Genomic DNA, 27,459 nt, shown 5'->3' on the forward strand with positions numbered 1-27,459 from the left:
GCCATCTAATGCATAAGATAATAATAATAATACGTCTGGGAGGTCAGTCGTATGGGATATTTTGTGGAAACATTGGAGACCGGTGAAAATCCTTGGGTGTATCTTTGATCTTTTCGACTGTCAAGAGTTTAAATACGCCGATTTCCGACCCACTAACCATCGACGTACATCGATTTCAACCCCCACTGCGGGTTTATGAGCCAATAGTTTCCTGGGGTAACCGCGATGGTAACTCTTTGCACTTTACGTCCTCTAATTTGAGGTTGCAATTTTTTACGACCACTATTAAAAATAAGTCCAGCGTTAACTGAGGAACAAAGTAACAGCCTCCATTACCAGCAATAGATAGGATCATTCTTCTTTCCCTTCGACTTCCAAGTATCGAGTGACACGAAAACTCAAAGTATGAACGGAAAGTTATTAGGAATTTTTTTGGACATCTATTTTGCCGATATACTTCACTGCAGATATTCTTACTTTGCAATTTACTTTTGCTGTTAAAAACAATAGCAACGGAATAAAGTGACAGACTAACGACAATGCCTCCAGAGTTTCGCAAACATCGTTCAGTATTGTAGTGAATCATTGTTCAGGAATAATCATATCCTGTAGAACGCTTGAAGAAAAGTAATTTAATTTTATTTCCATCGATGTTTTAGGTATTGAGTAACACAGGAACAATGACACACGGAAACGAGAGGAAGTTGAGAGACGCAAGTATAATTTACCAAAATTTGCAGTGGCTCCCGTAGAAACACCAGATACCAGACATCGCATAATCTAAAAAAGTGAATAAGAGGTTTGTGTAATAATCTTGACTTACTCTGTTTCTAGACTGTTCAATATTCTAATTTGTTACGTTCACTATGAACCCGAATGCAGTGTGAAGAGATTTAATTTTTACCGTACCGTTTGACCAGAATTTCAATAACAAATGTGACAATACTGCATGCCCATCCAACGTAAAGAATGATAGCGACATCTTTGAAGTCTGATACATCGAATGCGTTCCGCTTAGATTTACCAAAACTAATTTCACGATGCGGATACTTGACAAGCGCGTGCATGTAATTACCGGATTGAAACACCCTCCGGGACACATTTACCATTTTGTTAAAAATATCCTCGTTTGCATTTGTGTAAATCATACCGGGCCACGTTCCGATTCGTTCTTCCAATTTGGTGAACGGTTTGAAGTTAAACCGACTCTTGAACGTTCTCTTGTTCGTGGTGAACGCAAATGGTCGCCGGGATTTGTCAGCAAGTAATTTCTTGGGATTGATGTGCGAAAGCCAGTTTTTCTCACGCAACGTACACTTATCGCACGAGTAGTTGCCAGCTGTGCTGTTGAGGCTACAGTAGAAATTCTTTGAAATCTTAGAGCAGTAGGTATCCATTCCAGACTCCATCAGATCCGTCACGGTACGGAAGGTCTTGCAGGAAGCCGGCGCCGAAAAGTCAGTTGTCAACGCAGCGAGGTAACCCTGAACGAGTATGTAAGAACCGAAGCACCAAAACACCAGCAGAAAACGATGAAATATTTTTTTCGGCCACCAACTGACACCAACTCCAAAAAAAATACCAAACATGTGCAGTACAAGTCTGACCACAGGAATATGTCGAAAAAGGAACAACATGATAGCTACGTAGGTTATCAACAACACTGTGTACAACAACAAGTTTGTTCTCAACGGTCGAAACAAAACATTTTTATCTTTACAATTGTTCGCGATTACCCAAATGCCTTGTTCCATTGTCAAAGAAGGAAATGACCTGGGAGTTGCCATTTTTGATGCGGCTCGCAAATCGAAAACCATACGAAGCCCGTCCCGATCAAGGAAATTGAGAAAACGATCTGCCTTAAAGTTCCAAAAGTACTTCGGTGTGAGATTCAACTTTTTTCCCCACGCTTCCATCAAATCTCCCACGATGCCGCCCACATTAGCTTTTTTCTCAATGAGCGATAGACGATGGTTCGTTATAATGACCACTTTCACGACAGTCTTGCCAGATCCGGTGATTTGAGAATCGGTGCTCGGTACTCCGTGATCGCAGATATTTAGTTTCTCGAAATTTCTGGCACTCCAAATTCGAGGCACGTTAACAGGTGTTCCAAACACTTGCAACTCACCTTTAAACAAGCCTACAAAAATAATTCCCAACGCTTTGTTGATCTGCCAGTCCCCGGGAATCTTAGCCCCGATGTAACCCGCAAGATCAAAACTACTCAGGTTCAAATGCACCAAAACAATGTATTGCATTTCCGATTTGGAGACCCGGAAATGCTTGAACGTTATTTTGACGTCTACCTCTGTGTTCGCCAGGTACATACCGACTCTATCGAATGCAGGGTTCTCGTATTTGGGACGGTCCATGGTGTGCTTGGTCATCACGTACGACTCGGTCTGCGACTGATCAGAAAAGTGGGTAACCAGGGCATCCGCCTGCCAGGATCGCCTTGCCGGCGTTGTGAGACCGACACTGATGCAATTGGGGCAGATTTTCTCAATTATGGTAGTCGCGCAGGTGGTAATTTTTTTGAAACGTTCTCTGCGGTTGCCAAAGCCAGCGGTAAAAATTGCAACGAAGAGACAGAGGTAGGTAAAAATTTTCAAAATCATTCCTGATCATCTGAACACTGTTCGGAAACAGCAAACGCACCGCGTGACAACCTAAACACTACTGGAGGCATTTCCAGCATAAGCTTACCAGTTACATCGCATTCTTACCACCTCGTCGAGTATTCCATTTTATAACCCATCGTTGGGGTCAATGATTAAGCACACTCGACAGTGACAAGATCATTGTTTGAAGCATCACTGCTGGTCACACAGGTGGCAGGTCAGTTTCATGTTTGCTGTGTTGTGCAAGCTTTAAACGTAAGTTGATAGCTTGCTTCCTCAAGAAACTCCCAAACGACCTACTGAAAATGAATTCTCTATTCCAATCGATGAGAAAATGCGACGAGAAGGTAGCAATTGTGAAATTTTTCCAGCATGCTTAAAAGAACCTTAAACACTTTCTCTAGGTCGCATTCCTTCCATGATGGTTTGATAAAAGGTTCCCCTGGCAACACCTGAATGCAGTTTAGAAACTGGTTAAACCATTCTGAGACAACCATCAAGGTGGAAATTCAGTTTATTGTAACTGTCACGACGGATACATAATGGCGGTCAATAATCCTTGGATTATCAAGCCAGGTAAAAGTCCTATCCTGTTTGTCGACAGATCCGATGCTCTTCCTTTTCCGGTGTTGCACAGTGATTTCTCGCAGCAAGCTGTACAAGCGTACAATTTTGTTCGCTCTCCGATCACAATGCAGCCGGCCTCGCATTTGTTTGTACAGTTCCTCTCCAACGACCACATCATTGGTACCGAAGTTGAATTCTCGGTGCTCGTTGTGTAAGAAACCCTTTTCACCTGCGGGCAACACAACAATTTTCACAACACGGTACTTTTCATAAATCGCTTGGAAGTTTCATTACGCTTATTTTTATCGTTAAATGACTGTTTAAAATTTTTCGACCGGAGAAAGCTCGTGTCAACGGTGATAAAAGTTCTCGAAAGGGCGATCCCTCTGAAATTTGAGCCAATCTAGCTTGAAGCCCACTTGAACTGTGGATAACTTTTTAATACAACTTTGAAGCGTAATTTACGGAAGCTGATCCTGATCCGCTTCTCTCTCCGACTAATCGGCGATTAACTGAAGGTCAATGTTCGAAAAATAGCGATCAATCAGCCGTTCGGTAAGTTCTTTTTCAAAATCACCACCGTCACACTCACCGTGCAAATGCGCTTATCATCCTTGCATTTCTGCATCAGGGAACTGTGGTTGCCGACGAGATCGAAGCACTTCTCACCGTCGTCCATTGTGTCGCATTGGTAGCACCAGAGGTCGTTCGGTCTCTCGGAAGCTGCGTGAGTCCGATGCAATTCCTTCGACATAAGTTGGCCTGCAAGACGAATAAACGAATGAAAGAATGTTCGAACTTTTCTGGTTGCTCAGCGCCTAAAATTTTAAGAAACAATTTCAAGTCATCGTATATGAAAATTCCAACTAATCGATAAATGAATAGGCATATTTATGCTCCCGGCTGTTGAAAAATTTCATCAAGTCTCCAAACGACGCATCTCATCAAATTTTCTACTATAAGTAAACATGAATCTATACGTTCACAAAGCGTTTACGCTCGCAATTTGTTGTTCATGTGGACAATGATGGACTCACTCACCGTTCGAGACGGCCAAAAGCATGGCGAAGATGGAGATGAACACGATGACGCAATTTTCACGGTTCATAATTCGACGCCAGTTCTTTGTAAAGGACAGTACAGCTGACAGGGCTTAGTGGTGATCGCGGATCCGTTAAGCTCAGATTTCCTTCGGCGCGTTATCATCTTCCCGAATGAAAAAGTTGGACAGAGTCATTCCATCCGGAGGCTGCTGTCCGCCATATTGGAACGGCAAACGCATGCGTTGCTCTTGCGCGAGGGATAATTTTCCCGGTTCCAATATCTCCCTCCTGTTTTCCCTCTCCCTCCGTCGCCCTGATGTAAACATTTTTCCTTCACCCTTGGCTGAAATCGATGACAAGACATTGAGCTACATCGCAATTCCTTCAATATAAATGCCCAGATCTCGGTACAAGGGCGAATCCCCGTGTACAAGATGTCTCCTTTTTGAACAACGATCAGACCATTCGCGAGCTGGAGAATTTCCATGCGTTGAAATATTGATCCTTGTTTATATGAGGTCAGTGACGCATGTTTGCCGCGATTTCTCGCATCGCTCCCTCCTAATGTCATAAAAACTTGCAACACTGACATGCCTGACTGACAACGAGTCAGCGGTGCTCGAAACTCTAAACCTTCGTTCAATTTCGGACTACATCGCAGCTGTGAATGTTTATCGGTTTCAAATACCTTTCTCATTCTTTCAAATTAAAATGCAATTCAGTCGGGATGCGAAATCCAAAAATCCAATCCCCCGCCTCACCCCCATTCTTCACGTTAACGAATGTAATTATTTATCATCCTAGCAGAAATGATGCTCTCCGATATTTCATAGACGAGAAACGAACTTTTTCCAAACACAATGGCAAGAACATTGCGCAACCTTGTTATCTCTATTTACTTTGATCAATATCATCCACTTTTGCCTCGCCGTTATTTTCTCGCAATAAAAGCAACATGTGTCGGACTTATTAGATGTCTGAGCCCTTTGACCCCGTAAACTGTAAGGTACTATTCCGGAGATAGTCGAGGCATGAGTAATTAAAGAGAAAGGTTATCCCTCTAAGAGAGCTTTTCCTTTGAGTCAGAGCTTGGAGTTAATTAAATACAAAAAGCTCAGCCAATCAATTTCGTATATCCGAACCCTTGGAAGAGCAGTAAAAAAATTGTTACTTTTGTAAAAACTGAATGAATAGCTACAAATAAATAGGATAGCGTATGAGCAGAGTTCAACAACTACTTTGAAGATTGTTTATTTCCATTGAATTTCCATTTGACAGCGGGCGTGGATTTACTGCCCATTATCCATCGTCTGCTTTGATTCCATGGAAAGTTTGGCTAATCGAATGTAAATTAGAAATGCCGGAGGAGAAGGAAGAAGAAACGGATAAAAGGGGGAGAATTGACTGCGATAAAAACTCACCCAGTCGGAAGGAGAGGCTTATGTACGTATATATACATACATAAAATATATAAATGGCCGGAAAATAAATGGGGAATCTGAAAGCGTTTTCAAATTCCTCCTACGTAGGCACTGAGTCCCTAAGTTCACGGTAAATTGTCTCTGACAGCCCTGCGCGCACACCCTCGAATACCTGTATTTTTTTTTTCCCCAGCCAAAACCCAAATTTAGCTGAGTAGCCGAGCGAAAATTTCATCATCAAATCAATTTTGTACCTTCAAGGATGTTCGAGTTTTCCAAATTTTTTTATACATACAAGACTGGCGAACTGGATAATTAGTTTTCACCCCTTTTCGCTATTTAATCATCAGTGCACCTCCCTTTGCAAGCGACCGTAACACTCTTTTTTCTACTGCGAACACGCGTCAAAGGGTTCGCAAAATTTCAACGCACCAGTTCCGAGTCGTCGCGTTAATATAACACAGTGTAACAATTTCCGTCACAATGCAGAGCGACCATTACGGGATGAACTAATTCGCTGTCTGCTGTGGTCGGAACGAACACTGCCGATTTCAATTTGTCAAGCTGATAATGAACCGTGAATAGTGAGGCTTGACCATGGGCCATGTGGTCAGGCTATACGGACATCGTGATGGATGACCCTCAACGCGGCAGAACGATAACGGACATTTTGATATCGTTGACTGCTTGAGAACGGAGTTTTTTCTCTGAAAATTTCTATAATTAGTACGAGGATGAGTTTTTCGGTGTTTTCTTTTTTTTTATCAAGCCTAACAAACACGTCAGCCTTAACGCAAAAATAACATTTACACGATTCGAGGGTAGTAACGAGAAGAGGGGTTGTCGAGGAATTTTTTGCACCGCCGATACGTGAAACACACTGCAGAAAATTGTCGATTATAGCTCGGCGAGCCGTGGAAAATCAACTTCTCTGTACGAGGATTACTCTTTATGCTTTTGTTTTGTTGGTGTTTGTTTCTTTTTTCATTTTTTTTTTTACACTGAAACAAAATTTCACCTCCCAATACCGGATACTCGGTGTTGTGATATTTACTTTCACTGACCCGTGACATGCGAATCTTAAGAACAAAAGTTACCTAAGTAAACTTCACCGGAGCTCCTGGGGTTATTACGAACCTAATGAAATTGCAAAATTTTGCTCCTCTGACAAAACCTAGGTAGCAATTTATAGCCTCTAACGAAGAAACAATTTCTCGGTCTGCACCCAGCTGATATAATACGCACAAAATGACAACGGAACTCCCCGAGGGATGCCGCAACTTTTAATTAGAATGTATGTACTGCGGACAGGAGAGAAGTCTACTCTCCACGATGAAAACGAGGCTTCCAGACCTTTCTACGCACCCGTAAACCGAACCGGAAGTCTGCAACGCATGTCTGTCACGTACAGTCTAAAACCGTGCCCCAGCAAGTATATCGAATAACTCTCGATGACTGCGGTGCTAATTTCATGGGTGAATGTGCTTCTTACAATTAGATGAGAGACGCAATCGCTTCTTTGACTATCACCGGCGCTCAATTAGGGTAGGTGTATTACATTTTCACACGTATCTTGATTTATTATCACTTTCAAAATCCGGCCAGGTCATATACAATTCATGCTACGATTTTTACCAACAGCACTTTTCACAAGGAATTAATTCTGTGTTCAGAATATTATCCGTATATAATATATCAGGATGAATTTTTTTTTTAACTTTATTTTTCTCTTTTATGTACGTACCTTTCAAAAAGTTAATTATTACAACAATAATTAAAGTGTCAATTGGAGAGAGAGAGAGAGAGAGAGAAACAGAGAAAAAAAACGATGTGAGATGAGCGATTTCCGAAGAACTTGCAAATTTCGAAGCTGTTGAAAATCAACTTTTTGACATTAACACCGTGAGAAAGTACCGTAAGTATAATGTGTCTCACGACGTGTACCTTTCTTGCGAAACAAAAAAAAAAACGGCAGTTCAAGGCGCTAAGAGCGGCCTCTCGTCTTCTTAACTCTTGGTACACGCGCGATGTTCAAAATTATTAAGTTAGTAAGAGCGAAGTAACGGTGCGCAGCGAAGTTGGCACTCAAGTTGAGACGCTGTTATCGCTCCTTCATTTTCTCTCCGAGGACATTTTCCGCTCCCTTGTTTCAGTCCGTATCTGTTTGCGTCTCGACAGCTATAGCTGTATCCATATTCCTCTCTTCTCTCCAGGCGTGCAGAGTGTTTCGAGCAAAATGAGAAACGTTTTAAATACGAGCTTCCCTCGACCCTCAACAATCAATATCTCGCTCCGCTCGCGACTTCCGACAAGTAGAAAGTTTCGTCCGAAATGCGCTCCGAAACGCGCTAGTAAGCAGCTCGAGAGAAAGCTTTGCGCCGGTAAAAACGGACTTTGCTTTTACATTTTTAATCTTTTTTACAACTAAGCCCCAGCTATCAAAGGCCGCAAAGTTTGTACTTTGCAATTAAGCCGATTGTGGTGTGCCGCAGAGCGTGAAAATAGTCAGAAACGAGGGAGCCGCGTGTACAAAGCTCCGCGGGTGAATATGCGATGATGCGAGAGGAGCAGCTAACAATAAGTTAAAGCTAGGCTACAACTGTTCTCGAAACACGGTCACTCGCTGCTTAATACTGTCGTCATCCAATTCTTGCAGGCTCGATTCTGTCATCACAAATTTGTGATCAATTATGTCAGGAATCATCGGCTAAATTTCAACCGAGTTGGAAAATCTTTGCGTTATGCATACGCACATTATTTTATCCATAAATTTCTGGGAAGTAACCATTTCGAAAAGAGTGGAAATCCTCCATCTAATTTATCACTTATTCCACGACCCGTGCGTGACGTATACCAATTTATACCGGCGTGCAATGAAAAAATTTATTGTTCTAAGGTTGATCATTCTCTGGAATGAAATTTCCCTTCGATCGAACAACCTTCGGAGGAATGAAATTTATTCAAAAATATGCACGAATTGAACAGTGCTTTTACAATCGATCGGGGACGGGTCACATTATTTCAAGTCACAAATGCCGCTCCGTAGGAACAAAAAAGGACGAAAAAAACAAACAAACTGGTCGCCACGACGATGGCTTGGTTTCTATATCTTCGCTGCGGCGGCTTGCACCTGCACGACAAGTTGTCCAGGGGTGAATAGCCGAAGCCAAAAATCGATCCAGTCGACTTGGACGTTAAACAGCAAGTCGGAATTGGCTTTTCCACCCCCCTAGTCGTGCAGACAGAAACGGGTATAATTTAGCATAATCGAACTTGGCTGTTGTTCGCGTTTTTTTTTTTTTATCCGCGTGTCGTTTCAGACATCATTCAAAGACATTCTTTCCATCTCTGTTTTTATTGGTTAATATAGTCAAACGATGGACTCAGAAAACGGAGGATAAAAAATTACGCTGGTACGATTTTAACGAACTTATTATATAATAATGTATGTATTCTGTGTAGGCATCGTGAATAAGAGCGAAGTGAAATTTCATACACGTTTTATCGCTTTAAGTATGCTCTCTCTGATTCTCCAAGGGAGAGAAAATGGGCGATTCTTACTGCCTTTTCAGAGTCTCGGCCTGTGCAGCAGGTAATTTGATTTTTGAAATTGGCCGGTACATAGAATTCCGAACAATTGGATTACCCGCAGGGGGAAGGATTCTCAGCCTTTTCGAGACGCAATTTTTATTCAAATCACCAGATCCGTGACGCTCTGTACATGTGTATGCTTGTATAATGCGCGAGCTTTTCTCTCTCCCTTTTCATCCCGTCGAATCCGCCTGTAATCTCTGTTCGTAATTTATATATATATATATATTTATTGACACGCTAAAATTAGCGATTAATTAATATTACATCCACAGTCAAGGAGAGAAGCCTTTCAGGCGAGTAAACCTCGCTTGAAGTTTTTTTCTTTCTTTCGCTTTCTTTTTTCTACGTCAACGACGAAGTTTATCAACCCGTTACCAACGCGACACGCGGACTTTTTCTTTCAATCCATGATCGATGTCTGTCACATAAAGTTTCATTTTACCAGCTCGAGTCCGACGCGTATCAGACTGTATCGACGGAAAATAATCGGTTATTCGATAAAATATATAGCTATTCTTTTCTCTGTTTTTACCGCTTCTACTTCGCCATTTTACATGTCATGCATATGTAAACTCGACAATACACGTAAGCTCGTACATTTTTGCTACCTACTTGAAAATATTCGCATATAAACCACCAGAATGAAGCAAAAACAATACAGAAGAAAGATGGTGGCAACATTGAATCGAGAATTTAGAGTCAGACGTTCTTACGTATTACTACGTAAAATGGACGTGATACTTTTAGTAATCCAACAATTTTGTAATGCTTTCATGCGAAAATCCTTACGCGCGTCAAGTATGCAAGTATTATCAATCTTCATCTAACGTCAATAATAATGAAACCATCGAACAGATCATTAAAATATCAGAAATCCGCTTCAACAGTAACAGTACATATGTATATATTATTCTTTCGCATAAAAAACGTTCTCCAGAATTAACAAATTCAACAAAATATGCATAATACATTTCTAACAAGTACATTAACCGCGTACAGTATAATTTTTTATACAAACTTGTTTCTGCTAAGATGTCACAAATGTTAACAGTTCAGTCATTAAAATTTTGCATAATTATAAAAAGTATATAATCTGAAGTGAATCAGGGATTAAAATTAATACACACGTAAGCTTGTAAAAATTACAATAATTAATAATAATAAATGAAATTATCATCTCTGCAACAGTTATAGAAGATCTGATTCGAATATGGGTTGTTTTTCCATACCTACAGTTGAATATTTTCCCTCTGAACGGATTTCGAGAAATGATATATACCCGTGTACGTTCGTACGGCAAAATTTCAGCGAAGCAACACGTGAAAACCGTCCGGGGAGAGAGAGAATCCGGTGACTCCTGAGGGATCTCCCCCCTCCCCCTTTCCCCTTCCAACGCCGAGCCCGGTACCCCCGGTAAACGTAACTACGGACAGACGAAGAGACAGAAGTACGCGGTGCGTAGCGGTTGCGTGCGGGGGTGGGTCAATGACGGTGGGCGGGGGTGCGAGAGGGGTCTGAGAGGGGCGGAGGGGGGCGCCGGGACGCCGACAAGCTCGCAGTATCGTCTCGACCACCGTCGCTGTTCACGTGCCGGCGTCGCAGCGTGTTTATTCCTCTCGGATATCGCGCTGTCAATTATTTCGAAAAATATTGTTACAGAACGAGAGTCGAGGTGAATGATAGAGAGAAAGTGTGTAAGAGAGAGAGAGAGAGAAAGAGAGAGAATGGGGAGGGGGGGGAGTCAGAAAACGGGAAGGAATTCATTTGCGCCAAAATTCATCGATCGAAGATAGTGGAGGTTGAAAATCTTCGTAATTTTTCGAAAACGGAAGTATTGAACTTGTGAGGTATTTTTTTTTTTTTTTTCTTAGTCTTCTTGTTTTTGGCGGTTAATCGTATTGTGAATATAACATATATACATATATATAGAGTATACGAGGTGGAAAAAGAAAACACACGTTGTATTTATTTACATTCGTTGTATTTATTGTGTTACAGGGGATAGACAAGTTTCCAACGTCACTGACCTAGGTATTAATAACGCACGCACGCATTTTTCTTGTAGTTGTTTTTTTTCTTTTTTTTCTCTTTTACGTAGTTGTTAGTATATTCTGTGTTGAACGTTGTTTCATCAACCTCACTCTTGGCTACAGGACTCTGCGTTGTTTGCTATTTCCAAGGTCAATTACGCGGGGATAGGAAAATTGACGTCCTGTAATCCCTTTTCATCCCTTGATACGCTCGTGTTGCGATGGGTCAAGGTGCGATTATTACAATGACGCGTAGCTGACGTCAGATTTTATTAAATTTTCTCATCCTGAATAAGAGAGGAAGAAGAAGAAGAAGAAGAAAAAGAAGAAGAATAAATACCTCCCTGCTCTACTTCCATTTTGCAGGTTGAATCATTTTTCACAATCCATCTCTCTTTTTCTCTCCCACTCTGATGCACGAGAGTTTGTCTGCTCTGGCGAACCGTGTAATTATTTGTTTCATTTTCTCGAAACAAACACTCTGACCCCCTGAGGGAAACAACCCGCGGCTATAATTTCGTAATGTTTAGAAGGGTTTTCTGCCCCTTCGGGAGTTTTCAGTCCGTGTAATAATTTCTGTTCTATTCAACTGTTGTACGTGAGAAAAAACCGACTTAAAATTACCGAATACGTACGGTGGCCGATACATCAATCAATGGAAGACAGCCGCTACGGGAACCCGCAATTCAAGTAGCTACGGCCGAGAATGACAATAAATTTTACGACACAGATGCTCGAGCAAATATGCGAAAATTAACATTCTCAGTCGTACCCATCAATCGAATTATGGAATCGGTTATTGACGGTTAGTTTTATGAGAATGAAATATTCACTTGATATTGAAAGAATAAAAACAAGCGATTTTTGCAATTCGGCTAAATATGCGAAATTTGATACCGTGGAAATTTTTACTTCTCATCGAAATAAATTTCAGAATCAATCGCGCGATTGGTATAAAATTAGCTGTCCACCTTGCTCTTAGATTTTGGCTGATTCTTGTTTCCTAATTCTTGTTTCTTTCTGGCCCTGCAAGAAGCTGAGCGTTAAGATTGGCGTTACGAATCGAGTTTACGCTAAGCGATTTGAATTCTCGTCGGGAGGCAAGGAGGGGGGGATTCAGTAGGGTGCGAAATATCGTTCGACGTATCCAGTGTGACATGAACCGATCTCGGCTGGAGTGTCTAGCTGCGGATCGTATAAGTTTGGCTAGAATTTCGTGACATCGATTTCTCTCTCGCCACCTACGTTAAATGATTCGATTTTCTTTCATCCACCTCGTTCGACGTAAGGCAAAAAGTAAACTTGTGCGTTGTACAGTGAAAACGGGTGTGTAAGTTTCACCGAATAATTTCCAGACGCGGTATAATCTGTATGAATAAAATATACATCCGATATTATCGAGTGTGAGAGATTGACTTCTCTGTAAAGCGTGATAAGAGAAACGGTCGAAACGTTGATGAAACCATTTCTGTAAAAACGAGACGACTATTTTCGTTAATTTATTCCGATAGAACGGGGACTAAACTTGTTGTGTATTGTAAATCCTTCCTGGAGCTTGAAGAGAAATGTAAGCTGCGCGAGGAAGGAAGAACTGCTCCTGCAACCGCATCTGATCGGTAAGTCCCGCTGTGCATGTTTAAAAAAAAAGCTTCCTCTCAATAACGCAAAATCTCAGTTATATCGCGTATACGATGAAGATAGCAGCAGAAACAGAGTTCAGGTTTTATTGACGCGTTGAAAAGATCCGTTCAATATTTCCTCTCTCGCTCTCTCTCCTTTTCCACAGAGCTATACTTACGTGCCGAATGAATTTGCGTCAAATTTTAGCCTCGGTTTAACCTGCGCGTCAAGCATGGAGAGCTTAAAACTGTAAGTCGTAAATTATGTTGAAACTATTTTCTGAGAAACCAGAAGGTGAGGATCAGGTCTTCGGATTTGTTTATCATAACGCAACGGTTGCTCAGAAATTTGCCAAGCTCAGAGACTCTATAATTTGCATCCAAGAGACGACGGCCAACTTTCGACCGGGTAGCAACACACCCTTAGAGTTAATTTTCGAACATCAAGATACCACCAAGTTTCGGTCTACGGGGAATAGGAGAAATCAGAGAGCCTTATTCGTGTTTAATCCATCTTCATTTCGACAAACGGTAGATAGATTCGAGGAATAAATCATTGCTGCCTATACGGCGAAATCGGTCTTGTAAACAAGTCGAACTTTGCGTTGGTAAACACGAGACGAAATTTTCGAGACCTTCAACTCAAATATTCGCGACAAGTATCGATGTGCAGGTTCGAGCGTTTGAACCGCTATTTTATACCCGTAATACCTCAGCTTCACGGTTATATCGGCTCGATGCATGCAACAGTTTTACGCGAGATGTGGTGAAGTGACGAGATGCTCTTTATAAGGTCGGAGGGAAATGTCGTATCTAACTGCAACGGAGTTTGTGTTCACCCTCCTCGATGGAGAATTTACTGCGGTATTTTTCCCCTTCAAACATCGTCGCTATAATGTAATATAATCACTAGCAGTGGAAAGTGTGCGGATATAATCAGACCGGCTCGCTCGCATCGGCGCGCCGAAGGCTGACAGAAGCCAGGCTTTACTACTGATGTTCGACATTTTGGTAGTTTTTTCTTCTCTTGTTTTCCGACCACCTATTCGAAATGTAACCGTGCGTTGGCTTTAAAGCGAATCTTCAAAGCGGGTTGAAAATGGCAACCCTGAGTTGCCAGTTTTCTGAAATCTGTTTTCCATTTATTTTATTCTGTTTTTTTAATTGTGTTCCGATGCTCCAGCCTACGCAATTTCTACTTATTAGCCCTTCCCTATTACGAGCCCACTGTTTGATTGACGCGTAACATTTTTCACTTGAAATAACGAGCAATCAGGTTTGCAGGAAAGCCGCTTAACTGAGATTATCTGGGGTTACGATTTTTCAAGGGTATAACAGGCGACTGAATTTCAGACTAAAAATAAACCAAAAACGTGAAGGTTTCAAATTTTATATGCTCCGACTTTTATCATGTTTCCCGGTGTTTTTTTGAACGAATGAGAATCGATTAAGAAAATTTTGTTTATATTAATTATTAATTATTATATTAAAGATTCGATAGATAAAAATCGGGTTTTATGAAATGCCTGAAATTAAAAACTTTTTTTTTACCCTCCAATTCACATCCGCCAATTTCTTTCCCTGACGTGTCCGTTTTTCAGGGTATGGCAATTCCCCGGTCAAACAAAAGGGAAAAAGGTGTGACGCGCTTTGTGACTCTCCGAGTATAAACGTCAAATTCACGAGCGTCTGTGCATGAATGCGTAAATAGAAAAGTATCTACACAAACGTTGGACAGGTGTATAAAATTTGTGTCGTCGCGTGGGTTTAAAGGAACGAGATAAACGAGAAAAGCGGAACGAACAGGGAAAAAATAAAACAAGAGAGAGAAGTAATTTGACGAACGTATATTAAAATTGTAAATTTAATATTATACCGTTGGCGACAAAACACTGTGAAAAAGTTACTTTCTACACGACGACGTATACCATCACATCGAAGATACGTGTACCTAAGGACCTAATTTTTTAGGAAAAGGTTTCACATTCCGCCCCGCACCCACCTGCGTCTAATATTTCCAGAATGTGCGTCACATTAACGTGATTACCGTAACCGTTCGCAAAACGGAGATCACGAACCGCTGCTTAGTAACAGACATCCTTGATCTCCCCCTCGACTAGGCGTTAATTTTTTCAACCTCCCCCAGTTTCGCACAACGTGCCGATCCTGCACTCGCTCATTTAGCTGTAAGCGGAGTCTGAAGACTTGATGACGTGAGGAGCTTCCAAAGCTCCCCGTGAGAATTAGCGGATACACCCATTTGTCTTGTGGAAATTCGAACAGCCCTTTCGAAGTTTCAAACAGAGTCTATTTGCGGAGCGTTCAACGCAAGAGGCGGGTAAGCGTGTACCTGCGTACCTCCGAGCTTTGCGAAGAAGGGTCAAGGTTCGACGAGGGTTCCTTACAGCCGTGCTTTGCGCTCGTACACATAATCCGCGCATGAATTTATTATACCGGCAGCATTTCCTTCGTCAAGCGGATATCAAGTCAGACGAGAACGTGGGTTTTACTCAGTACTTATGGGAAATTATCGGAGAGAGCGTTAATTAAATTGTATTGATTGAGTGGGCGGGTCCGGGAAAGCGAATTCGTACAAGAGCGCAAGGAAGTTGAAGATAGTATTTTTCAATCGAATGAAAAATTCCGAGAAGGACTGCAGCGAAGTATGCAATAGACGCGTGCACGGAGACCGGAAAGACGTGTTGCTTACGAGTTTGCTCGAGCGTAGAATCTTGAAAGGAACTTTAAAGCTCGAAATAAACCCTTCGCGAACGCGTATGGAAAAGCGGCACACCCGCGACTGTAGATCCATACGCACGTTACATCGGCGCTTCTCTCTCCTCGCCTTCTCTATTTTTCACATCTGAACGTGTACCGTACAGTGGCTCACGGGATGAATTCATCTGGGACATGGGAATGACGCTATTCCCTTTGTGCGAGAATACACTGCTGCGTTTCATCCAGAAGATAAATTCTAGACTGAGAAACTGAATTCTCTCACGATTTTACCCGCACGCAAAATGGTCGGAATTATTGAACCGAAATGAAGATGTTATGGAACTTGGGGAAAATAATATAACGCGAAACGGGACGGTCGGATTGAGGTTTAAAAAATTTAATTACATTCGAGACAAAGTTAACGCTGCTTACGCCACATGCAGGGGTCGAAATGACCCCGCGGTATTATCGCCGTAAATTTCATATGAAAAACACGCAAAATAATCTGTTTTGATACAAGATGAATAATTAAATATTGTAAAAATCGTTAATTCATTCTTTTTCCAAAAATTCACTCACTCTAATGAATACCTTTTTTCATCTCGCAGTGTCTACATATTTCTTTTTTCTTAAAATATTTGTGCCTTGAAAGCTAGTCAATCAATTTCCAGGTGAAAATATTGAAAATTCAGTGAGTTACGATTCTTTGAATCGAATGATACACTTTCCGATACTTGGTTGTTTCTTGAATCTTTTTTTTTTTTAACATTCAAAATTTCATTTTGCTAAAGACAACTAATTTGCCTTGACATACCACAGTTTAAGAGCATCTCAGAATTTTTTCAAATTATTCAAACCGATGTCTCCGTTTCTACGCAATGACTTTTGATGTGGGGTATCCGGTGACCCCGGTGTGACACCAGTTTTATACGCAGGAGGTTAATAACTTTTACGAGATTACACCACTGGTTTAAACATTTGAATGCCAAAATTACACCATTGTTCCAATTTTTTTATGCCAATTAGGATGAACTCATCGTTGGTTAGTGGTTTCTCCTTGAAAAAGGTCCTGAAATGATTTTTTGACGGTGTTAACGCATCCCGTTACAAAAAATGAGCTTATTCATTACAAGCTATAGCGATAATTGGGCAACATCGGAGAAAGCTCATCTCAGCCAATTTGTAGAGAATTGGTTAACGAACAGAATGAGCTGTCAGTAATGAAAATTGGAGGAGCGATGTTGTTTCTTTTGGCGTAGAACGAGAAAGAAAATAACGTAAACAAATTACACGATTATTTAATCTGACGAGCTTTTTCACCCCAAAATTAAACTTTTGATCATAGTTCACCGTTTTCTCCTTCAATACTCTTTTACCGAGTCTGTACGTCCAATCCATCCTCAATTGAGAGAGTGAAGATCAATGCACCGATGCTTTTGCTGCACCGTTGATATCAATCAGGCGCTTCAAATCACGAGGGTGGAAAAGTGGCTGCACTTTTATCCGGTGCCCGAGAGTTAACTCGGCGTTGACGTTGACGGTGCGGAAAAGATCGAAGGATGCAGTAGCTCGTTCCTTGCGGAAGGATATGGAGTGGATGGGATGTCGATCCCGATTCCCATTAGCGCCGGGTTCGCCCCCATTCGGAATCAGTCCCACTTGAACCAACCTCTGAAATACAATCCTGCGGACCGATTACCAAACTGTGATTCAAGGGCCATTTTAAACCTCAAACACGACCATCTCACCGGCCCTAATTGGATTAATACTCGAGTTGATCCTCGCGATGAGGGTGAAGGATGAAGTCAGGGGATGAAGACGAGAGGACGAAGAAAAGAGGAGAAAGAATTGCTGGAAATAAGCTCGTGTGGCTTTTGTCCCGGTGATTATGATCGGGGTTTTCACATCCATTCATGACGACACCCTCACAATAACTAACGACGAGTCCTGCGCCTTTTTGAGGCGTTGCTAAAAAGCACCGGTCCGCGTATAATCGCGTCTAAGCATGAAGGCGAAGCTCGGCACGTATTCCAAAGTCCGTGTCGCCTGTTGAATTCCAAGAGCCTACTTAACTTTTCCACCGTTAAAAAATGGGTAGTTGAATACGAAAATATGCCTGGATGAAATTCGCGCGCCCTTATATTTCGGTTTACATGACGTACAGTCAGATTTTAACAATGTATGTATCCAATCTCGATTTTCCCAAACTCTCCGATATGGGGAATAGATTCTCAAAATATTAATTAATCGCAACGGTTCAAACTTGTACAGCATTATTTTTTCGTCATTTGGAGCAATACTTTCGACTTGAATTTCCAAAATACAGATATTCGATTTTTTTTTATGCAGTCTAAGGTATACGAGTATAGTATCTCTACGAAGAAGGAGTGAGCAAACTGCGGGAGCGAAAAAGTTGTTCACTGCTATCAATCAGGCACAGACTCGGCTTTTGTCCTTGCGCGAGCGAGAAGAAAGAGAAAATTGAAATTCTACAGGACGACGTCATTGAAAGGGAATGGTTTCGTCCCCGCGTCTTTATGGGAGGACCCACTTTACTCACTTTCGCTAACTTAGTCCGCACCTTCTTACGCGCCTGCCTGCCTATCCGTCGTCGGTACGTAAGCTCCGAGTGACGACGTTTTCCTTGCAAGCACGGAGATTGAAACTGAGATAATATTTTTCGTCCTCAATTTCCCCCGCGTTACTGTTCGTCGATTCGTTTCAATTCGGTCTCGCGAGTGTCGAATAATTCCTCATTTCGACCTCAACCGCTTCAGAGTTGACAGAAGCACCATCCGGAACCCCGCAGGATGTAGCCTTGGCCCTAATCCCAAAGCCCTCGAGCAACAGCGCGACCTTACGTGTGTATAATGTAAAACCGGCTACGAGGCATGACGAGAATTGAAAATTCCGTACTCGAATAATTATACGAGTATTTCTGAAGAAGGACTATCGTTTAAATTTCCACAACACCGAGGAGCGCTGCTTTAATCACAAATTCTGCCCTCTCTTCTTCGTAAAATAAATCACTCTCTGCGATCCGGGCGGAATATCTGTGAGATATGACCTTGGAGCATAATCAGACGAACCCCGAATTCTATTTCGTCTTCCTTTCTTCCATGGGCAGGATAAACCGAAGCAAATTACGCCGAATTTCTTACGTTTGCTTAATTTTCTCACCCATAATTTTTCTCGGCATGTCTTCACCGTTGCCAGATTATTTTACGCCCCATTGATTGTTGTTGTTGTTATTATTATTATTACACGCGAGTATCAATGTATGCGTGTAACACGTTACGTATGGAAAGTTACGGGAACGCAAACATGTTCTTCTAGTTTCCCTAGCCGGCCGAAATACCGTGGCTTTCGGAAAGGAGTGGAACAAAGGAATCCGCAAGGTCCTTTGACCCGAGGATTACATTCCGAAGTATCGCTTGCCGGTGTCCAATTAACGGGAAACACCGTTTCTCCTCTCGAAATCGCCCCGTAACACTGCTTCTGAGTGTTCGATATTTAAGGGGATGTTGGGAAACGTGATTCGGAGTCAAACCTTGCGGAAATTAGGTGTATCAGCGGTAAGCCTCGGGGATGAAAAAGTTTTAATTAAAAGTTCGATTCTTTCTCTGTTCTGTGTTAACATTTTTCTAAGCATTAAAGGTATACCTATACGCATACCTAGGTATCCTGAAAAGCTAAATCAGACCTATCCGTTGCTTCCGTAGAACGGAAAATATATCTTCGGGGAATTTATGTACTAAATGAGATTGACAAAATTTGAGGAAATACAAGTCTTCGGTTAAAAGTTAGGAAAAGAGTAAAACGCCTTTCCAAAAAACGCTGAGAACGTTATTTTCCTACTGTGCAATAAAAATGTATTTGTGCGAACGAAAATGAGACAAGTTAAGATGTCGATAATTCGAGGAAAGGTTAGATAATCATAACGTTAAAAATTATTAAACTCTGGTGTTTTCCATACGATTCTATTTTTTTCGAGCTTATTTCATCCACTTGAAAAATCTTTACTAATTTTTCGAAAAATATTCAAGAAATCTAGCATTACAGTGTAGTTACAATGTGGAGATGCAATTTTTGATGAACATGTATTGCGCCGTACCTACGCAAATCTGTTTTTATACTTGTACATTTCCATCTCTGGAAATATGGTGAATAAAAAAAAAAACGAAAATCCCTAGAGAGTCTGATGAAGAACAACGGAGTTTGATAATTTGAAAGGTTCCAAACATAAAACGTTATCATAATTCGTAGTATCCGAATTTGTTCAAATTCATCTCTCGTACTTGGCAAAAATTTTGAAAATTACTATCATTGCTTGATTTTTTTTTTTTTTTATTTTTTCTTTTTCTTAACGGTTTTCTTTTCACCCAACTTCAGATTCGAACTTCAGACCAATTTACACTCAACACCAGAATCACAAAACAATTCTCCCCGTCGACTTGCTTGTCCGTAAGATCGTTCTCCTCGTTAAACTTTCCTTACATATTAAACGAACGATGCAGAGTCGAGCAGTGCGCGCATGAATACGTAAACACGTTTCAAGCAAACCTAGCTCTGTGCATGCGGAAAATACCCTTAACGCTAAGTGGGTCGTAGTAACATTTCGGCAGCGGTGGCTGGGTGAGAGCTTTGCGAGGTGTGTTCAAGGTGGGCGTAAAGGCACGACATAGGAGTATAAGAAGCGGATTCGCAATATTCCATCAAACACGCGCTTCAACCTACGTAGGTATGTAGGTTGATAGGTATAGGTACCATAAAGTATATGCCCGCCGTACTCCGGCGACAATTCTGCAGGAAAAGGTAAATTGAAGAAAGCGAGAAACTTCGCCTCGGATTTCAAATTAATTTATCTTCTGTAATATCGCAAATTGCTTTCTACGTTTTTTCCTCTGGCTCGGGGGAAAAAGGACAAATACCTATACTGATCAATATTATACTCTTCGGTATTCTAGAATTAGCACTCTCCCATCCCTGCGCATGTATCATATATTATACATATGGAAGTGTGGATGGAAAATTCGACACGAATCCGACGAACGTCTGAGCCTCAACGTTTCTAATTTTGTTTAAAAAAAATTTCTGCGATTCTCCCAACTACGAAACGGTGACCTAAATTTTTTTTACATTTTTTATTTAACTGGTCAATTAGTTGCAAATATTTGAAATAATTTTGAAAAGGACCTTCTTTCGAACCATGATAACCCGATTTTTCCATTTTTTTTTTTTTCTCTTTCGCAGAGCTTTTATTTTCTATTTTGTTTCTTACGATGTAACACTTTGTTAGAACGGTCTGAAAATTTCCGAATAATTCTCAACACTTTTAAACAATGCTTCAGTTGATCAAAAAAATTCAAAGTGATAAATAAAATAGAAGTGATGAGAGTCAGACGTTGGTTGGGTTCGCATGAAATTCACCCTATACATCGATGTAAAAGTTTAATGCTGGATGCTTCCGCTCGTGAATTTTGACCTTCCATATTTGTACGTACCAGATTCAAGCCTGGTCCCAAAAGAGACAAGTCTCGTCAATACTCGTCTGTTCCGCTGAATTTCACCAAAGATATTTGTCAATATAAAAGGATTTCTTTGGTGTTATACCATCATATGAGGCACCGAAACCAGCGAAACGGATATTTTCTTCCCTAAAAATTCGGCAACCGATCGATGGATCGCCGTCTTATTATATCGCCCGCGTTACGATCTAACAATTCGCGTTTTTTATCCCCCTACTTTGTTACCTCGGAGCTGTTAACGGGTATGATAAAAATAAAATTCAAAGAATTTCTCTTGCAGGCTCCGATGACGTAAGGAAGAAAAAATAATTATGAACCTCAGCTATTCTATGTATTTTCATTAAAAACCGGAGTTTCGCGCCCATTTTTCTAGATTCCAATGGCGAAGAACGAAACTGTGAATAGCCGTTGCGTAGGCGTACCTGCACATTTACAGCTTCTTTATTTCTCCATACCTTATGAATTATTGCCAAAGTTACGACGACACATCCCCAGAGTTTCGTCCTCATGCTTTCGCGGGGGAAATGACACATCGCGGATGAGACATACCGCAAAAGATGCCACGCTTCAGCCGCCCGGTTTTTATGTATTAATATATAAATGTACGCGGATATTTATATACGTTTATACAACATAAATAACGCGAAACTTTTCTTCCCCCATGAAGCGAAAGCAATACCCATAGATCTGTAGGTTCGTATCGACCTGTTTTTCGTCGAATACGTATGCTTCAATATCCCGCAAGCTATACACATATTTGTTCTGCAAGATTCAGCCTTCCGTATAGTTGTTTTTGCATCGTTGCAATATTTGTTTAATTTTCTCTTCTTTCTTCGTTTTTTCATTTGCCTGGTTTCTTTTTTCCCTTAATTTTTCAGCCTTTGATCGTTACGTACCTCCACCTACTTCGATAAGCCAAGACAGTAGAAAAGTCAGAAGTTGACGGCCGTTGCCGATCGTGCTTATCGGCCGTGAATAATTCTTGATAAAATGGTCGGAACGTTGGAAGACAATTAGGGAATTTTTCCTGCGTTAAGAAAAATAACGACGATGGGCACGTATACCTTTGTTTTTTATTCTCTTCGTTTTATTTTTTTCCGTCTCACTTTTCAAATACCGCCACGGATATAAAGAAGAAACACGGGTTTTCTTACGCAGCCTAAAGTCTTTTCAGTCCGGAAGGAAATGCCTGCCGGCATGCGGTGGTGACGAGAAGACGGAAATATCCCTGTTCAAACAACCCTAAGGGTTTACGGTGAGAAAAGTTTGATTTTCACGATTCGGAGGGTTTAATGTATTATATAGTTATATTGTACGCCGAGATACACGTATGTATATTGTATATACTATATAGGGTATTCCACGTGAAATTTGGAACCCATGTAGGTACCTCACCTTCTTCAATTTTCATAATTTTTTAGTATAAGGTTGCAATTGACGCAAAAGTGTCTCGGAATTTTTTTCAAATATTTTTTAGCCACCAGTGAAATTTAAAGAAATGGAAAACCTAATTCCAGAACATCATTTTTTTTCTTTAATCTGATAAAGTTCACACTGATTTTGTGGTTTAAATAATGATTTTTAAGCATTACACGATAATGGGATCTCAATATTTATAATTTTTTTCGCAAGGTTTGAGTGTTTTCATGTCGTAAGCGGAGTTTCTTTTTTTTACTTTTTTTTCATCCCTCGATCTAAATAGATCACAGGAAAAGCAAACACAATTCCGACATGGAAAAACTGAAAACTTTCGAAAAAAATAATCAAGATCGATATCTCATTGTCGAGAAGTGCTTAAAGGTCATATTTCAAATCATAAAATCAGTGTGAATTTTTTTGGAATTGGATTGTCAATGTCTTGAAATTTCACTGGCGGGTAACAAAAATCTGAAAAACATTCCGAGATCCTTTTGGGTCGGTTCTAACATGGTGTCAAAAAATTATCATGGAATGCCCCCTATATACTATACATACATATTACGTATGCACGTAAGGTGCGGGTTACGTCAAGCCTCGGTTGGCAAATTTTTCATTTAATTTTTTTCCTCCCTTTTTATATTCTTCCCCTCGTGTTCTTATTAGTTTCTTTTTTGGTCCCTTCCTCGGGTTGGACTCCCTCCTTTACTCTGTGTTTGAAATCGTCAATACCTCGAACCGTAATACCGACGCGTCACGTCCGGAGGAAGACACAAAAACGCGCCCATTATCCGCGTTTTCACATAAAATAAACCTGGTATCGTGCGTTTGCAATACCGATGCATGGATTCCGTGAACTGAAATTAGCTTGTTAGCTGCACGACGGAAAGATAAAATATCAACAACGGTATCCAACCAACTCAATTTTGTTTCGGAGCATTCTTTTTGCTGCCAGTTTTTTCGACGGTCATTACATACTCCTCAACGGTATCAAAAATTCTCTGAACGGTACAGAATAACAAAATGTGTTTAAAAAAAAAAATGTTTAAAAAAAATAAAAATTTCACCGACGGATATCACTTTACAGATTTTTTTAATATTTTTATTCAAACCTACCACCGGTATTGCGTCATCGTAGAAAACCGAAAAAACTCACTGTGACGTAGTTGATGTTTCCCCAAATTATATCTCGCTTTATTTTCGAAGAGGAAAATATTTATACGTGCCCCGCAAAGACGCTTTATATAAATTAATAAAGTACCGAAGTATCAGAAAAAGAAGAAAAAAACAAATCGGACCACAGGAAAAATGTTTGTATGACAATCAATTATAATTTACTTTCGACAAATCGTAAAGGGTTCCTATATTTTATTCAAAACGTACGGTAAATAAATTTGGTAAAAAATTACCATAATATTGTATCATGTATTATACCTATATACATGGATGTAATAATTTTGTCTGGCTCATTTTTCACACCGCGGTGTCACAGCGAAACCAATTCAATATCGGAATCTCAGCGTCGATTACTTTCGATGTTGTACATATATATATATATATATATACATAATAAATGACAATTCAGCCGTCAAAGACCGTTTCGTATATCTCTCAGAGGTGGATCATTATTTGCTGCTTTTACTGCCGTTTGTTAAACGAGCCGCAAATTCGCGTCTCGTTGTAATTTTTTTCTTCTCTTCAATCACACCTCGAATACTGCTGAATCGTTTTGCTTATCTTGATGAATCTCCCTTCTTTAAGCTCGACGAAATTGAATGTGATTTGAAAAAATCGAGGCACTTTCCATCGTTCGCGTACTCGTTTGTTAATACAATATTACTCCTCGCATCCACATTTTCAACACTAGACGGTACGATTCGCGATTTTGTAGGTAAGTACACGTTGTTTTGAAAGCCATCCACTCTCGCTTGGTAATAATTTTGCGAACAGAGAACTGAGCCGAAGCGAGAAAATGGAGGGAGAGGCTGACTCACGTCGTTGATTTGGACCTCTTCCAAAATATTTGTGTATCAAGGTGTATAGGTATGTTTTACAAAGAACAGATACACCTGCAGCATTGTTTGGTGAACGCGTGTTTCTCGTTTCCATCTCACGGGTTCTTTTCCCCTCTGGAACGAGGCGAGAATCTCGAGTCGTTGATTTCTTTGTTAATATCAGTATTCGTGCGCGTTTCGTCGTCGCTGCGACGTTATTTAAACAGTTATTAAAAATATATTTCCCATGTATTCGCATCGCGTGTAACGAAATATCGATCCGTGGATTTACGTGGTCGGTTTTATTCTGTAATACGTACGTTATATTCGCCTGACAATCTATCGCGACGTTATAAACTATCCACCATTCGTGTAACTGCGGAGAAACGGGCAGAATTTCAACCAGGGTAACCGGAACTTCGACTCTTGAGCGACGCCGTACCCGACGGTGAGATATTTTCCACCTCGATTATCCGCGTCTCTACATGTATGTGATACTATATATCCATGTATGTATAATGTATACGTGTGCGGAGTGACGTCATTCTGTAACCGACGCAAAGCGTCGTGTAAAGAGTAGGAATATCCCAACCTTACTTTCCACACTCCAAGAATCTTCAACTTTGTTCAACCTCCTTAATTGATATTGGATTCGTTGTTCGGATAAGAGGTAGCATTTTTTTTTTGAAGCAGAGGAATTGCTAGGATTGAAAAAAGAAATAAACAAATACTTAATCCGGGTGTAACTTTTGTGGACATTTTTCTATGGTGCTATTTTATAATATACCATGAAACGGTGATCTTCAAATCGCAATAATCGTGTATAGATTCCAAAGTTTATTAATCATGCAAGAATGTTGGAGTCACGTAGTACGCATAATCATGAATCGCGCTCAGAGGATTGCACTTTTTATCGTAAACAAAAAATAGATAAATTCTTGCTACAGAATGTATAATAATTTTACTATATATTTTTGTAACAACTGAGAAAATTCGATGTTAGTGCAACTCTAAATTGATGCTAAGGCCTCGTTATTACACTGAGAAAATTTGATACGCTGTAAGACGAAAAGATTCAATTTTGCGATAGCAAAAGAATATAGCATTGACAACTGAAATCGCACTGTGTCACAATTCCTTCTTACGCGAATGACGAGTGAATAGTTATTGCAACGATAACTGATAGTTTACTATAATTCTTTATTACCTAAGTAATAACAGATAAAAATATAAAATTTTGGCGCAGTGAGTGTAAGCTTGCTCAATGTTAGGTGTCATGGATATACGGTAAGAATAACCAAAAATAATCGATTATTTTTTCCCAGATTAATCAAGTATAATTGATTATTTCTCAACCTCGATTAATCGACCGACTCGATTATTTTTACTCCCATGAACGACGCGATACGATATCAATTTACATGATTAAACTATCGACTATTACCATTGTCTGACTTACCGAGTACTTATTTGATATAACAAGTGAAAGATAAACGAATATTTTCACCTGAAATTGAAAAATATTTTTAATTAAACAATAAATCATCAAAACAACTTTTCCGCTATTACGACTGCATTTCGAAATGTACGAAATTTTCGTTTGAAATGCACCGTTTCAGAAATATGCGAAACGATCGATGAATCGATCGATCTATTAATTTTTACCCATTCAATCGAGTCGTGTTCGATTATTTTCTTCGACTCGATTAATCGACGCGTCGATCATTTTTAGCATAGTGACCATCGCTAGTGTAAGGCGGATTGAAAATTACCGGGTAAAGGTCGAAGGTTGTAGGACGGTGGAGGAGTAAACGAAACGTGCGAGAGGTCAGCGAGTGCCACAGAGTAGTTACTACTCCAAAATTAGATCCCCGCGACCCATCCGTCGGCATAATTTCGCCCCTTGGGCTCTTTTGCTCGGCCAGTTGCATCATCCGTAAGGGTTTGATCAAAGTACCAGCAAATAAAATGCTACCGTTATTCTCCGTATCAAGGACTGCGCATTAAGTAAGATAAGGTACAAGGTAAGAGGCTTTGAATCAACCGTATATCGCATCCGAAAGTAAAGCGCAAGGTCGGTGAAAAATACGGAGGGAAAAAAAAAACCGCTTCGTCTTACCTCCGAAAAGATCCTCGTATCCAAAGATGATTATTTTCTCTTCCATGCCTGTGTTTCAGCTGTTATTCTCCCGGAAAATTGGATTTCGAATTCCCGTCGTCTTTGATGGAGTTTTTAAACTCGCGGAGTAAAAATATAAACGACATCGTTCAACCCTGAGGCGTATTTTATACTTACATTGCGGTATAACGATATTACAGTCGAGTGGAAAAGCGCTCGCTGCATAAACGTCTCGGTAAAATTCGTAAATCGCACGAGGATGTAACGATGGATACTTCGCTACCGGCGATTTTATCCAGCGTCTACCTACCTATGCTTAGAAAAGTGTTGGAATTTTCGACTTGTGAAAGAAGTTTTTCACGCGGGGTGAATAAAATATACTCGGCACACCTACGTTATGCGGTGGTTTTCGTACACTTTTCTCCCTATGCGGTTATCTTTCTGTCTCTCCGAGAGGCTGCACGATGAATAAAAAGTTCAAAATTCACGTAACATACTTTCCCGATTTCCATTTTCTTTTATACATAAACTCAAATTCTGTATTCTATCAATTTCAGATTGGCTCTCGGCTGCTCAAGTATATACCCTCAGCCAATTTGTCCTCCGGACGAAAGGTAAGCTTCTTTGCTTGCGTGTCATTTGTACCGATAGATATAAGAAGAGTATCTCGTATCTCGTACTCTCATCGCTCGAATCTATACTATACGTATAATGTGTCAGTTTTTTAGTCACAAGTGCTTGCAAATATGTATGCTGCGTGTTATGGACACCCATCTAGGGGCGGGG

At 40.5% G+C, this 27,459-nt stretch overlaps 2 protein-coding genes across 4 annotated transcripts in view; one reads left to right on the forward strand and one right to left on the reverse strand.

Moving 5' to 3' along the window:
- Window positions 1-3,120: 3,120 nt before the first annotated feature.
- On the reverse strand, window positions 3,121-4,487 carry LOC124306281 (uncharacterized). The gene is made up of 3 exons (XM_046766809.1): window positions 4,233-4,487; window positions 3,784-3,953; window positions 3,121-3,420 (listed from the first exon to the last, which is right to left on the reverse strand). The coding sequence occupies exons 1-3, from the start codon at window positions 4,297-4,299 to the stop codon at window positions 3,151-3,153; spliced, it is 507 nt and encodes a 168-aa protein (XP_046622765.1). The 5' UTR covers window positions 4,300-4,487; the 3' UTR covers window positions 3,121-3,150.
- Window positions 4,488-7,070: 2,583 nt separating this feature from the next.
- The window catches only part of LOC124306258 (uncharacterized), a 48,332-nt gene continuing 27,943 nt past the window's right edge, over window positions 7,071-27,459 (forward strand). Inside the window, exons 1-3 of one of the 3 annotated variants that reach the window (XM_046766762.1) lie at window positions 10,823-10,921; window positions 12,635-12,895; window positions 27,231-27,287. Coding sequence is in view for 1 of the 3 variants with exons in the window: in XM_046766754.1 (XP_046622710.1) it covers window positions 7,154-7,200; window positions 27,231-27,287 (104 nt within the window). In the remaining 2 variants the exon portion in view is untranslated. Of the gene's footprint in view, window positions 7,201-10,822; window positions 10,922-12,634; window positions 12,896-24,666; window positions 25,003-27,230; window positions 27,288-27,459 lie in introns of those variants that run through there. The other 2 variants (XM_046766754.1, XM_046766773.1) reach the window with 2 other exon arrangements.

This window comes from Neodiprion virginianus, chromosome 1 (assembly GCF_021901495.1).
Source record: "Neodiprion virginianus isolate iyNeoVirg1 chromosome 1, iyNeoVirg1.1, whole genome shotgun sequence".
Classification (NCBI taxonomy): domain Eukaryota; kingdom Metazoa; phylum Arthropoda; class Insecta; order Hymenoptera; family Diprionidae; genus Neodiprion; species Neodiprion virginianus.